We start from the raw sequence: 15810 nt of genomic DNA on the forward strand, positions 1-15810 counted from the left end.
AGGAATACATTCTTTAAAGTTTATTTCAAAACTTTTACTTGTAATTTTTATATTGGGAAATTGTGTTATAGACTGGGTCACGTGAAGTTATGTATTTGTGATAATCAATTGTGTATATTTGTAACATATGCCTTTTGTTCATACTAAATAAATATCAAACAATTACACAAATGTAAATTAATATGTTTTAAAATGATTATTAATGAAATAAATGATTATAACAACTTACTATGTAATAATTCATACACCATTTTTGTTGTTGTCTTTTAGGATTGTGCCTGATATTCATAGGATGAAGACATAATCTTTCAATGAGTTTAATTGAGGTCTGGAGCTGGCATGTCAGTAACTGCTAGTAGTCTGTTATTATTTATGTATTATTGTCATTTTGTTTATTTTCTTTTGTTTCCTATTCTGACATCGGACTCGGACTTCTCTTAAACTGAGTTTTACTGTGCGTACTGTTGTACGTTTGTTTTTTTCTACATTGGCTAGAGGTATAGGGGGAGGGTTGTGATCTCAAAAACATCTTTAGCCCCGCCGCATTTTTGCGCCTGACCCAAGTCAGGAGCCTCTGGCCTTTGTTAGTCTTGTATAATTTTTAATTTTAGTTTCTTGTGTATAATTTGGAGTTAAGTATGACGTCCATTATCACTGAACTAGTATACATATTTGGTTAGGGGCCAGCTGAAGGACGCCTCCGGGTGCGGGAGTTTCTCGCTGCATTGAAGACCCATTGGTGGCCTTCGGCTGTTGTCTGCTCTATGGTCGGGTTGTTGTCTCTTTGACACATTCCCCATTTCCATTCTCAATTTTATTTTGTACTGTCAAAGTGTAAAATATGATACATGTAATATGATAAGTGGTTTCATAGTTTAGTTTGGTTTGCTCTCATTGATACATACCCTGACTCTTTTTTTCACATTGTAACTCATATACATGTATACCATTTCACCTTGTCGAAAATAAAACTTTACAGAGATTGTGCCTAAACATTGACTAGAAGAAAATATCGGATCCATTATCATACAGATTTTGACGTGTAACTTTTCGTATTCAAGATTCAAGATAACAATTCGATAGCTTACGTTAAACCTAGCGATACTAGATAATTTCATTCATTGATAGAAGAGATAACATGCATTAAATTACTGAGATGCTGAATTTTGTACTCACAGACAACACAAGCCCGAAAAAGCCAGATGACTTAAAAAAGCTTTTTACAATGCGAAAATTGAAACAATTACACCTTACAATTATATTGATTGTTATGGACCTTCAACTATTTCCACGAAAAAGACAAAAAATCTAAAAGAGGAGAACTGTTTTGCCCGTCGCTTCTTCACTACCAGAATGATCAATCAGTATGACTGTAATTGTAGGCTTGCCGGAACAATGTTGTTTGTTATTCTCATTTTTCACTCATTTGGTAGGATCATCTCGAGAAAAGTATGGTATGAAAAGCAAAAGGAGTACGAAATCGTTTACCCTGGATACGTTTAATGCTTCTAGTATGATATACATTACTAAGCATAAACAATATAAAACAGTTACGTCAAATAGCGTTTTATGTTGAATCACACATAGAAATGCGTATATGAATAATTCATGAGTGATGTTTTAAGGGGATTTCCTATTAGTTTATCGTTTAAATCTTTAAATTTAAAAGTTCAAACCAGTAACTATTTTTAAGGGCACGCTTACATTTTTATTTTCTTTATCAGTCTCCATCGTTATCAGGTTTAATTTAAATAAGAAGATGTGGTATGATTGTCAATGAGATAACTCTCCACCAGAGATCAACTGACGTGGAAGTTATCACCTATACGTCATCGTGCGGATTTCAAAAATGAGCAAACCCATATTGTCTATTTCAAGTGAAATACACATTAAGTGGTATACAATTATTCGAATAATATAAAAATAACTGTTTAAAAATAATCTTTACAACAAAGCAATGTTGATACATATGCTGTTAGTATATGTATATACACGATCTATTAATAATATTTTAAGTTGGGTCTATGACTACCACCGAATACGACTTATGAACGCAATTATACGTTGCAGGTCAATACAAGCTTATTCTTTAGGAACATCTAAAATCCTCCCCAGATGTTATTGTTGGTTATCTTACTTAACTCTTTGTTTTTATGTTATGAACTGTTGTTTGGAATTGTTTGGTTTTTTGTATCTTGTCTTCATTTGGTCAACTTCGTTTTTGCCCCTCTGGTATATTGTATATTTCGAGACCTAGCTAGTCATACACATTACTATAACTTTCAGAGTATGGCCAAGTCATGTGAAAAGAAGGATGAAGGTAATGATTTAAAGGAAGATGCACAAGCTCCAGACGGAGGATGGGGATGGATTGTACTCGTAGGTTAGAATACATATTATACAATTGATTGAAAAAAGTTGAATATTTTCAAATAATATAAAGATAATTTTTAGTGATATCAAACTGAATATCATTAAGATTAACGTTACTTCATTGTCGTTTCTACAACTGGTGTAAATTCGGCACATATATATATATACAATGTATGAGGGTTTGGGTGGGGTTTAAATAATATAGAATAATGGTCAAAAAGTGCAGAATAAAGGGCGAACAAATCACAGAATAGACAAAAATAGACAAAAAAGATAAAGAATAGAGAATAATTTGCAAAAAAAATAAAGAATGCAGAAAAATGGTCTTATAAATTAAAGATAAAAACATGAAGGACCCCATCCAGACCCTCATATATATATATAAAACTCATCGACGATACCAGGCTTACAATTGTTAAAAGGAGGTGATATTTCATCTGATTATAGTATTGATGTAAATAAATAAATAACATGGAAGCTATGTGAATTATACAATATTAAATTGTTAATTAAATTGATCTACGATTTTGAAGACGTCTCAATTCGTTTCTGGAATAGAATGGATGACTTTTGAGTGCAGTAATACATTTAAAACCAATCATTATGCATTTAAACTAGGAAGGAAGCATGTAAATATAACGAAATATTTGAAGCTGTGTGCAAAATCATATAACATTTACAACTGTTCTATCTTCATAAAATTTGTGTACTTACTATGCATACACATTTATTACATTTAAAGGTGCAGTGTTATTGAACCTTTTGATCGGCGGTGCTGTGACTACGTTTGGTGTATTATACGTTGAATTGTTGGACTTATTCCACCAGAATGCAAGTAAAACAGCTTGGGTTGGTTCCGTGGCTAACGCAATGGGTTTACTTTTCAGTAAGTTATTTTTCTTTATTGTATAAATAAAAAGAATAGTGCAGTTTGTTTTTATATAATAGTATGTTAATATATAAAAATCCAAAACCAACGTTAGATGTATACTATTTGAATTACTGTCTTTTAACAATTTTCGAACGCTTTTTAACGTATTTATTCGGTCTTGTCATTTCAAAAAAACTATTGTGGCCTCGAGTATCACTAACGAGACATTAATTGTATACGTAGTTCAAAAGATGACATATTTGTCAATACATGTAATGATATGTTTAAGGCATTTTGTATAAACGAGTTTCCCCCCATCACCCCGCAACAAAAATGGAAACAATAAGTTATAAATTTCATGTGCCCGAAGCGCTTTTCTAGATTTACATTCATCAGGAACGCGCAAAGTCGAATATTCAACAGCCAAGGATGTATAAAAACCGTACGATGGAAATTTATTGAAGCTAAAAGTGTTAGCATTGTAAAATATTACACTCTTCTATACAAACACGATAAATAGAAATCTTCTGCAAAACCTTAGCTTGAGTTATTGATTTTTTTAAACACAGTTTACAAGCAAAATGTCTTACGATCAGGGGTCCTCGGTGGCCAAGTGGTCTAAGTAGTTCTACTACTGTAATCACTAGCCAGTCAACACTGAGGTTGTGAGTTCGAACCCCGCTCGTGCGGGTGCACTCGACTCCAATCTTAATTGACTAGGATTGTCAGTTTTCCTATCGAAGGTCGGTGGTTTTCTCCGGGCACTCCGGCTTCCTCCACCAATAAAAACTGGCCGCCACGAAATAGCCCAAAAGTGGCGCTTAAAAGTGGCGTTAAAACACCAACAATCAATCAATCAATCTCACGATCATCACTATGTAAAGTACATGTAGTATATGAGAAACATCCTCCGTAAACAAATCATTTAATACTTTTCAGGTCCTGTTGCCAGTGCGATGAGCACAAGGTTTTCCTGTCGCGCAATGGCTTTAGTCGGTGGTGTGATTACGTCCATTGGTTGGATTACAACAGGATTTATGCCTAAAATAGAGTATATGTTTATAACTTACGGTCTTGTAGCAGGTAATTTCAATGTTTGTGGTACTTATAGTACTTTCATCTTGGTTGATGACAATAATTCGTTATACCAATAAGGCGTATGTAATATTGTTTTTTAATAAAATACCAAAAGGGATAATTAAAAATCAAAAGTCACAGAAAAAACGACAATATTATAATGGCAAAAAAAACCCCAAAAAACAAAAAAACAACCCTGAAATATACGACGAAAAGAAATACAAAACACTTCAAAGAAAACTAAAGACTGAGCAATACGAACACCAGCAGAAAGTGGTAATGATCTCAGGATGCTCCGAAATGGTAGGCAGATCCTGCCTGAAATTTGACACTCGTCGTGTTACTCATGGAAATTATAAAAACATTCATATTAAACATAGTTGAAATAAACCGCGTTACTTAAAAGTTTCGAATATGTTTATATTTTGAAACATGTTCATTTAGCAATAAAATGTGATCTTTATGTAAATAAACTCATCATAGATATCAGGATTAAAATTAATAAACATATATCATATGCATTCATTTAGGTATCGGAAAGTCAATGGCAAACATTCCAAGTATTATAATGGTAGGGAGATGGTTTGATAAAAGAAGATCGCTGGCTAATGGTCTTGCCACGGCTGGGGCAGGAGTAGGAACGTTTATCTTTGCACCACTTTTAGAATTTCTCTTGAGGAAATACGGTTTCCAAGGAACAATGCTAGTTATGGGCAGTGTTATGCTAAACATTTGTGTTTGTGGATCTTTATTTCGTCCAGTCCCCAAATATACCAAACTCAAAGGATCTAGTTTGACGGGAATTCCAAATAAAGTATTTACAATAGATGAATCGACTGATTTCTCGATGGCTGCTGAAGTCAGGATTCCACAAAAGACAGTAAATGGAAGTTCTAATAAAATTACAACAACAAACTCAATTAATGACACAAAATGTCGACAATCAAATAATAACGAAAACAAACCTTTAAAAAGCTATTTAGATTACACATTACTGACAAATCAGCGTTTTATTTGTTTTTGTATGTCTGTTATGTTAGCAACACTTGGTCACTCACCTGCATCAATCATGTTACCTGCTTTGGCAATGCAATTCAATATTAGATCAAAGGAAGCAGCCTTTTTATTGTCAATAACTGGGATAGCGGATATAGTAGGACGTATAACATTCGGTGTGTTGTGTGACGTCAAGCTGTTTAAGAAGAATCGACAGACCTTGTATGTGTTTGCTATTTTCATTAGTGGTGTTGCTAACATGTGTTGTGGATTTGCTAGCGAATATTGGCACTTTGTGATATATTCGTGTATTTTTGGGTTATTTGCCGGCTCTTATAATGTTTTGACGCCAGTTATTTTGGTGGACCTTCTTGGAGTAGAGAATCTGGCAAGCTCATGTGGCTTGGCTCTGTTGTTTCAAGGTCTTGGATTCCTCGTTGGCCCCCCTATGGCAGGTAATTATAATTGTAACATTTTATTTCAAATTATAGTGAAAGAACTTAACAATACAGGTGCTTTAAACAAATATTGTGATCATTATCATGTAAATATATTAATCGGCAGTATTGACTAAAGCCTGCTTCCAAAGTATTGATTGCTTTAGTCTTTACTGCTGTTTTTATTTGCTTGCTTTGATACAGTATTGCAATGGTAAACTAACTTTTGACTTTTTTTACATGTATAAAACTGATTTATTCAAAAAGTAAAATAACAAAAATACCGAACCCCAAGGAAAATTCAAAATGGAAAGTCCCTTATCAAATGGCAAAATCATGTGTATTCAATCGAATTATGTACTATTTTTTCTTTTACAGGATTTGTGACCGACATGTTTGGCGACTATCAATCCGGATTTTACTTTGCAGGAGTTGCTATGGTTATCAGTTCTATTGTTGTCAATCTCTCGACTTTTTGTACTCTTTGTACGACACTAAATAAAGACAGTAAAAATTACGAAATAAACAGAGCTGACAAAGTAGAAAATGAGTCAGGAAATGACATTAATGTAGTTGAACACATAAAGAATGAAACGAAGAGATCATCAGATATAACGATGATTAAGTTACATGTAAGAAGTGTTTGACATATGACAAATCGTAGTAATGTTATTTATCGTATTAATGATAAAAGAATTTATATTTATGCACTGGGCATTTGTGCAATGCATGGATTATAATGTATGTGTGCAATTTTGTTGTGTTGTCTTTTGATATGGTAGTCCTGGGTTGAGAGAGTACACTTTTAAACCAGTGATGTGTTTGTAATAGAAACTAGCATACATCATCTATAAGCATTCATTTGACATAATTAAATTATATGTGCTATTGTGTCATAGATTCATACGAGCTTTGTTCCTTGTCCAACGCTACCTGGTTAAACTGTAAAAAAATTTGGGATGGATGAACTTAACACGATAGTTTCATGAAATATAAACATGGGAAAATATAACTAAATATGTAAAGTTAACGTTATCAACGACAAACACATAAAAAGAGAACACATCATTTTGGTGTATATGGCTACGATATTGCTAATATTAATAGGTCCATTGGATTTACGATGAGATTATATGATTAGTCATTGATATTGATATGACACAACATTTTACAACCGGTTACATAACATTAATTAATTAAGATTTTATGAAAAATTTAGGTTGCAGCTAGATAAGGTTACGTCTACCGTATAACATCTTTGATATTTTGTTTAGGTTCTATTGGCATTGATTTTTTCAAACATTTCATGTTCTTTGCTTCCGAAACGTTTGGTCTCGTGTGTTTGTGTATACACGTTATTCTACAATGACGGACACGTGCACGGATTCATATGGGGTAATTTACTCAATGCAAATTATTTCATAACACATGTTAAGTCAAAGTAAACGAAATAACGTAAAGCAAAATTAAAAGAATAAACTTTGAAATAACAGATAATATCGGAAAACGCATTGGAATCAAAATTATTAACACTTCTTTCAAATCACGGCTGGACTTTGACGGCAGAAGACCTGATTACAGTTATTGAAGCTACCACTCTCTCTTCTATTCGATGATGTTTTCCCGAACAAAAAGGAATACCAATTTATGTCTATTTATTGCACATTCAATTAATAATATTTTCATGAGGTAATATACTGCTCAATTATATCAAGATAATGTATATATATATCAATACAATTTCAACTTCAGATAAAAACAACTGGTGTTTTCCCCCGTAGAGGAAACTGGAATGCTAATGATAAATAACCTAAAGTAATGTAATAGTTGATAAACAAATATTTCCAAAACGAAGTAAAAAATAACAGCTGATAGCTCTATATAGTCACAATGAACATAGGTCTTACAATCTGTTTTCTTGTTAAATTTCAGGTGTTCTTCTATTATTTTTTTTACTTTTGTCAGTGGTATAAATTATATATATTTTGTTCCTTTACAGCCTTAAAAATTCTTCGCTAAAGCTAAATTAATAGTATTTTCTTTGTTTAGTGAAAATGAACAAAACCTATTTACAAATGAATGATAGATCTAATGGTATAAAATTTGCGATTTACAGGACTAGATAGATGGGTTTCGTAACCATTTAGATCTCCTTCAAACTCTTGAAGGATCCGTGACACCTCACTACTTAAGTCATCATATTGTTTCTCAACCAGATCGGGTGAGTTACTTCTTGGGTAGTCAGGTGGCGGTTCATTTGTAAGATTAGATGTCATCACGGGTGTACTTGTCTGTTGTTTACTTTCTTCTTTCGTCATCACATATTTTTTCAAACAACGTCCACCTGATCCTTCAAATGCACTGTCCCCGCTATCACTGTCTTGGTGTTTTAATTTACACCACTTCTCACCGTCTTTGTTTTTTGCGGAATATGTTTGTTCGACGAAAACACAAGGATCTACATATTGTGAAGGTGTTGTCATTACAATCCAATTTTTAATTCTTTCCTTGTCGTCAATTGGCTTTGTTGCGTTCAGTCCAAACGTGTCCAAATCCGATTCTATTATTTCTTGAGAAAACAGTTTTGACTGTGTTTGTTTTTGAAATGCAGTTTCTCGTTGACTCATGTAGTCAGGAAGTGGCTCCAAAATAATATCCTTTGATAATTTTCTGACAGGTAATTTTTCAACTAAATTCTGTAATAAAATGAACTAAAAGCTATTGATAATTGCAAAGTAAATACATGTACAAGTGTTTTTGTTTGTTTTGATTTAGCCATTTAGTGATGTTTTAGATTCACATGTATTATAATTCGAAAGTTTTTATAATTTTGAATGAAAGTATAAAAACAATATCTCCAATGAAGTAAAGGCCTTATCAAAATACTTCAATAGTTTACAGTGATAAAACCATACCCTCGGCTGCTCTGAACACAACGTTTATGGAATTGATCAAAGAAAATCAATATAATCTGTCATAATTTATATGAGTAGTTCAAACTAAATATTATGAAGAGGGAGATATATCATTCAATCTCAACCTTTTTCATTAATCGAATATTAAAACGTTTGATACCAAGTTTTCTCTTTTTGAAAAGTTTTTGCGTCTTTATCATTAAATATCTTCTTGCAATTAGGAGCAGATCTTCGCTATAACTACTACATCTTGTTCTTACATGTACATTGTACATTAGTATCACTGTTATAGCAATTGAGCGTCATAACGTTTGAACAGCATGAGTGTTAACTCTTGAATTAATTTTGACATCCTTTTTGGATTAAAAAAACCCACATTAAATTTGAAGAGAGTTGGTCGAACGGTTCTAAAGGACAAGTACATAAATAAATAAATAAATAATTTTTATTTTAGAAGGATAATCCCATTAGTTAAAAAACTAATCTTCCTAAGAGTCCTCAAAATAATAATAACATATGAATAATATACATACAATATTTTAATGATATATACACAATATACAATTTTATATAGATATTAATGAAAAAACATATTAATCTGCCTTCTTCATGACATTTTCAATCAATGCATTGTCAAGGTTATACAGGACTCCCAATTTTAGAAACACGATTTTAAAAGGAAAATTATTGGTTCAATGGTACGTATTTTAACACAAAAAACAGTTTGGACAAACAGCCGCACTACCCGAAATTCCAGATTTTGTCTGGCAAACCGGTTACATAGCATTTTATTATCAGGTTGCATAGGGTAACAATCTGCTTTTCCAATCTTTCAGCGCTGTGTTATTTGATTTATTAAATTCAGTGTTCTGATTTTATTTTCTTTAAAATGTTAAATTAAAATTATTGAACTATGACGTCATGTACATAACAACCATCCATATTTGATAAAGTGTACAACTGATCAAGTGTCTCTGTGAAGGTAATGGATTATAAGCCATGGGAGAGAGTAGAATAGTTCCCCCATATTAGCCAATCAAAATCTGTCATTTTAATGTGTAATGTAATAAAACAAGAAAACTCCTGTCCAAAAAAGGGCATTAAATAGAATAAACGGGATCACTTTACTACACCGGATTGCGCATATGGACAACCAACATCTCTTAAGTGATATTCACATAACCAAATAATGAAATTTCGTGAATGTATTTCAACGTTGAATTCAAAATACTTTTGCTCTGGCAAATTGTTTTTTTTCTTCAGCTGACAAACCCGCATACAATACAAACCATCTAATTTTTAAATGTGATTCTAGGTTAACACAACTTACACCATTTATATGTATATAGAAATGTTTTTATCCCGAAATATGAAAACCGAAAACATACCTCAAAGCGTGCTGCAAACGTATTTATGTTTGCTAGCAGGTCTGCTGGTTCTATTGTTTCTTTGTTTTCATTGCAAAGGACGCAAACATCACTAAAAAGTTTGTCCATTTCTTGAAAATGTTCATAAAAAGAATTAAATCGGCTGCACACTAAATAGTGAGTTTTCTGAATAAAACTTAAGGAACGAAATGATGTACATGATTTAATATTATATATGTAAATATGTCAAATAGTCTCATTTATTATTTGAAAAAATACATGTATACTGCATAAATATAAATAATTTGCTAATAATATTATATTTTTGCTTACGTTTTTTTAAAAATTAAAATAAAACATATATGTCTACCTTTTATTTTCTGAAATAATAAATGCTATGCTTAATACTATTTTTAAATCGTTTGTTTACACTATTGTCACTAAGTGCGTACTAACCTGTCTGAAAAAACTAATATAAATTAATTGATCATATGCAAAATAAAGGATACACTTAGTTCTTCTGATGGACATTTTAACTGTTCCGTTTCGATGGCCGTGATTCCACGTTTTGTTTCATCTATAAAGGGCTGAAAGCTTTTGATGGAAACTGAAATTCGAAACACAGGAAAACATGCAAAGGTAAAATACCTTTATATTAATGTTGTGTAGACTATATAAAACTGCTGTCATACATCCGCATATATCACTACACGTATTCAAATCAAGTATGTTCACTGATCTGTTTCACAATAACAAGCTTCGTATGTCATACATTGATAGTATAAATAAATAAACTAAAAAGTAGAAGCAAATAAAACAATAAGCAGGATTTTATAATATCTTCAAAAATGACTTTTTAACCTATATTTCAAAAAATTGTGAAAAGAAATGCGGTAATTAGCGGACAAAGCTGTTAATGGCACTACATAAGATAAAAGGATTCCGAATGTATGATAACAAGATCAGCGAACATCCTAAATAACGAAATATATCACTGTTTTCTCCAAGATGACAATCATTCTGCTAAATTACAAACATATGTCTTATTGGCACTCATACCACATCTTCTTATTTATATATATAATTAATATGTCCTCTTTATTTTATATCCTTGTTTAATTCGAAATAAGTCAAGTATCGGGAAATATCATAAACCTGGAAACTGAACTGAATGTGCATGCATATACACATGTATGTTACTGTCTAACCAAACAGTGTCATATTTTTGTTCTCTCTGGAAGGTCAGTTAGCAACCTTTTTTTATACTTTATTGCAATATAATATCCTATTCAACTAATATACAGCTTAATACTCTCTCAACTGTAACTTAGTTAAACTTTCCCATGACGAATAGAAGGACAATTGAGAAATGAACTAAAATGTATAACTAAACGTAATTTGTAATTGTGTATGTCAACTATTACCTTTTTCGTCTATCTCAAATGATATATCTTTGTACCAGTGCAGTAAATGTGGATGTGTGCTACATATTTCCTCAACTATAGTCTCCAAAATATTCCATTTAGTAGGTTCCAGGCATGTTGAATCCAACTGTAAAACAACAAACATTTGTTTTTATTATTGAATTTTATTTTACCTGTCTTTTCCATTTAAAATAAAGATTGACGTTGGTTTTATTAAACGGGATATAATATATTAGACTGTTGAAAACTTAGATATTATTCAAATAAATCAAACTGAACTAACATAATCAATTATGCTTGAAAAAAAAGTGTTCATTAAATCATTTAGTTGTTCCGGTTTTGTTGTTTACATGTATATTTATGGGCTTAGTTTATCATTGAAGGTCATACGGTGACAAGTACCTGTAAACATCCTCCTACTAATTCATATGTAAGACAGTTGTCTTATGGTAAATCGTTCATTATGTCTTATTTGACATTCAACAATAGAAAGGTGGTACTACATATATAATATATATATCAAATATGTATATAATTTAATATAATTGTTTAAATAAAAAGGAAATATATTTTGTATTCTATAGTATACTCTTTGGACTTACTTCTATTAAAAATGATAATTTAAAGTCTAATGGTGTAGCGTAGAAATTGTCTACCATGTAATCTTTTATTATCTGAAAAAAAAGAAAGTTCCACTTGCATAATAATTAACCGTGTAGTTACTCATATCAAAAGTGAAAATAAAGAGTAAAGAGAAACACAAACTAAATTGACTAAGGAACAATGTAATCAAACAATATGACTAAAGTTCAAACATAATGTTAGTTTTCTTATCTATGCTTGTTGTATGCATGTTCTTTGAGATTTTAATCATAATGGTAAGTCAAGGGTTTACATTTGCTATAATTTCATTGTCCTTAGATTAATAATAAAAATAAGAAAATACTATCGAAGCAGTTAAACAGAACAGCTCTTTCTACAAAACAAAGAAAGCCAAACAATGTCTTTTGTAGAGGAAACGCTTGTCTGGTGTATACAATTATAATCCTGATATTTTTGACGAGCTTGTCGTCTGTTGTAAAACTACAGACTCACTCTTCTACTTTTAAAATTTATTTTTTGTTATTAATAATTAGAAATTGGTGTATTCTTGACTAAATGTACGCATGGCTTCAGATTTAGATTTGTTTGCATAAAATAAATCATGTAAAAATTGGGTCAACCTTTTCAAAACGATATTCTGAAATCGCGTACTATTCTGTACAGATCAGCGCATGTGTGCATGGTGAGAAACGCAAGGTCATAAAATTGGTAGACTGTATTCCCATCCCACATTAAGGACCAAAAAAGTGTAAAATATCAAAAAAACCGAACTCCAAGGAAAATCTAAAACGGAAATTCCCTTAACAAATGGCAAAATCAAAAAGCTCAAACACATCAAACGAATATGTCCGTAGAAAGCGGGATTGAAGTATTTCAGCTTGAGATGAAATATTGTTAATATCATACCACTTTAGTACATATTATATTAGAAAATTATAATAAATAATCTTTAAAGACATGACACTCACCTGAAGTAAACTCTTAAAGTGTTTAAATTCGATAACGGTTTTGCAGCACTCCTTTATTTGGCTAACTTCCTGTAAAATATGCAAGTGGCATATCGTTTACAATGATAAAACAGTTCTACAAGTATTTTAGGAAACCAATGTATGAAATGGCAATTCTGATTTGGACACTTTTGGAAAGAAATGAATTACTCCTGTCAAGTTTGGGGAACAGTCAGTTGTGTTCTTTTTCTTTTGCTTATAATACTTGAAGATGTGCTAAGTCACTTGCCATCCGATTCAATATGTTATGTTGAATACATTTAAATAACCAAATGCATTTAGTATTTTAAAACGATTTAGGTATTTTAGTTCCCAAACAAAATGTTCACGAGAATAATATGAAAAAAGGGATGCGGGATTTTTCTAAAAGATATGTTGTTTGCACTGAAATAAGTATCAACATTAACAAAAACCACTAAGTCAGTTCTACTACAGGTGTACAAGGTTCACAGGAACATCTGTTAACGATTGATTTGGTGGTCCTTTTTGATTAGCCTTTTTTTTTCTTCCCCTTTGTTTTGATTCAAATGAAAGTTCTATTACGTTAGTATCAAGCGTTTTTCGTGTAGTATTTACCGGGATTTATAACATACGTACATACATTCATATTGTGATCGACCGCAAATTCAAAAAAGGAAAAGATGATAACAAATATGTTAAATCAACAGGTTTACAATTTTATTTACAATTAAAAAACGAATAAAAAAAGCAACAAACAATGGCCTTATATTACGATAAAGCCAAAGCTAACTTGAGATTTACTTGTGATATGATTGCATGACTTCCATGAAGTACAATGCTTTTCTTACCTGATACTTTCTATCAACTGTTTTCTGATATTGGTCCACAAATTGCATGATATTTAGCTTTTCTTCTAAGCGTTCCACAGCCATCATCTATCAAACATTAACTTATGTGAACAATTGTTTTATTTTTTACACTGAACACTTATCTTCCATTTCTTTCATTTACAGATTTAGACATCTATATACAGTTATACGTCTAATGTTTGCCTCACAATGTTTTGTTTGTTTTTTTTTATCGTAAAAGATAAAAAAATAAGGATAACATAATTGTTTTTAAATTTCAACACAAATATTAAAATGACAAAAGTTTGTTCTTCATGTGTGTTGATTGACTTGGTTTAAAAAAGAAGCGAAAGATACCCAAAGAGACTTTCAAACACATAAGTTGAACACAAACTGACAACGCCATATCAAAAAATAGAAAAGGACCTTAAAACAAACAACAGTACACAAAACACAAACTAAAACACTAACATGACTAAAAACTGCAACATGTTATGAAATTAAATATTTGAAAGTTATAAAGGCACAACATGTTGTCTGTGCTACTGTTGTAAAAGAATGTTAATCCAGTCGTTTCATATAGTATGGGTTTAGAAGGCTTTACGTCGACCTTTAGTTGCTGATATCCATGACCAATGGTCTCTGGTGGAAATATTTTTTATTTGTTTTTGTAGTTTATTTTTTTCTAGCACATACTGTCATAATTAACTAACCTGTACAAGAAACTGTTCTGCTTCTCCAAGATTTTCTAAATCGCATTCAAGGGTTAAAATATTTCTCATCTAGAAAAAGAAATTTCTTTCGTAGTTTTTTGTATAAGATAAATTTGTTACTCGGGAAAAAGATGTTATTGCTCATTAATCAGATCTCCATCCAATATCCTTTTCTATCTAAGTGCAACGAAATAAATACATATGCATAACAACTTTAAAGATACAAGTTTTCGAAAAACAAATAGTTGAACATAGAAGGTTCTGCAAACATGTCGCACGATATGGTAATCCAATGCAGCATTCTGTCATACATGTGTATCACAAATCTTTGGATCAAAGTTGCTGACAAAAAAGCAAAAATGTAGATAACAGCATACCACCCAACTCTATTGAGAAGGCATATAAAAGCGAGCCTGCACGTAAGAAAATAATATAAGTTCTATCATATACTAATTAATACAGATATTGATAAGACAATTCATTGCTCAACAAGAGTTGCTTTTCAATTTTCTAGTCAAGTTAGGTTATATTTTTAAAAAATCTTTTTTTTTTGCATAGCTGGAGTATCTTTATTCTCTGTTATCCATATTTCAAGACCAGTTCCAATGATCTTAATTTAGTGAATGCTGTGGACAAATTTTGTCTTTTAACTGCAATTTTGTAGCTTCAAGAGTAAAAAATGTTTAATGTTGACGGACTAATTTAAGCTTTTCAACTGTTTCATTTTCTCTTCAGTATCTTGTACTTTAAAAACACAGAAAATTTAGGAGTTACCTCGTTTTCAGTTGGCAAAAGTTCAAATAATGCCTGGACATTTTCGGTTGCTATGTCCTCTATATCATACGACTGTACACATTCCACAATTATCTCTGGTGGCAATCCTATTTCTTTTTGTATTTGCGCTATAATTAAGGAAAATAGAAAAAAAATTAAATATAACATTCATGTTAGACAAAGACACATGTTTAAAACAATCATTAAATAAAAATGGATGGTATCAGTTGTCTGAATTACACTCTAACATTTGAACAATTGACTCGGTAATCAAACTAACGAAACACGAGGTTATGCTTGGAATACCAGTAACGATGGTAACAAATTCTAGACCGGAATACCAGTAACGGTGGTAACAAATTCTAGACCGGAATATCAGTAACGGTGGTAACAAATTCTAGACCGGAATACCAGTAACTGTGGTAACAAATTCTAGACAAATGG

At 31.5% G+C, this 15810-nt stretch overlaps 2 protein-coding genes across 4 annotated transcripts in view; one reads left to right on the forward strand and one right to left on the reverse strand.

Annotated features, from left to right (window-relative positions):
• Positions 1 to 2289: 2289 nt before the first annotated feature.
• Positions 2290 to 6468, forward strand: LOC127708240 (monocarboxylate transporter 12-like). The gene is made up of 3 exons (XM_052213085.1): positions 2290 to 2383; positions 4852 to 5772; positions 6133 to 6468. The coding sequence occupies exons 1-3, from the start codon at positions 2290 to 2292 to the stop codon at positions 6399 to 6401; spliced, it is 1284 nt and encodes a 427-aa protein (XP_052069045.1). The 3' UTR covers positions 6402 to 6468.
• Positions 6469 to 7396: 928 nt separating this feature from the next.
• The window catches only part of LOC127707968 (formin-like protein 1), a 38357-nt gene continuing 29943 nt past the window's right edge, over positions 7397 to 15810 (reverse strand). For all 3 annotated transcript variants that reach the window (XM_052212737.1, XM_052212738.1, XM_052212735.1), the window contains 9 exons: positions 15367 to 15494; positions 14593 to 14661; positions 13880 to 13966; positions 13032 to 13100; positions 12063 to 12134; positions 11461 to 11587; positions 10546 to 10643; positions 10058 to 10222; positions 7397 to 8450 (listed from right to left, as the gene is read on the reverse strand). In XM_052212737.1, coding sequence (XP_052068697.1) covers positions 7824 to 8450; positions 10058 to 10222; positions 10546 to 10643; positions 11461 to 11587; positions 12063 to 12134; positions 13032 to 13100; positions 13880 to 13966; positions 14593 to 14661; positions 15367 to 15494 — 1442 coding nt within the window. In that variant the 3' untranslated portion in view covers positions 7397 to 7823. The remainder of the gene's footprint in view (positions 8451 to 10057; positions 10223 to 10545; positions 10644 to 11460; positions 11588 to 12062; positions 12135 to 13031; positions 13101 to 13879; positions 13967 to 14592; positions 14662 to 15366; positions 15495 to 15810) is intronic.

The sequence above is a fragment of the Mytilus californianus genome, unplaced genomic scaffold, assembly GCF_021869535.1.
Source record: "Mytilus californianus isolate M0D057914Y unplaced genomic scaffold, xbMytCali1.0.p SCAF_7, whole genome shotgun sequence".
Taxonomy (NCBI): Eukaryota; Metazoa; Mollusca; class Bivalvia; order Mytilida; family Mytilidae; genus Mytilus; species Mytilus californianus.

What these genes read in the sequence shown, in the direction of transcription:
- LOC127708240 (XM_052213085.1), top strand. Translation starts at nt 2,290, where the DNA reads ATGGCCAAGTCATGTGAAAAGAAGGATGAAGGTAATGATTTAAAGGAA. An exon ending in GGGATGGATTGTACTCGTAG is followed by an intron (nt 2,384 to 4,851) that starts GTTAGAATACAT and finishes GCATTCATTTAG; the next exon opens with GTATCGGAAAGTCAATGGCA. An exon ending in CGTTGGCCCCCCTATGGCAG is followed by an intron (nt 5,773 to 6,132) that starts GTAATTATAATT and finishes TTTCTTTTACAG; the next exon opens with GATTTGTGACCGACATGTTT.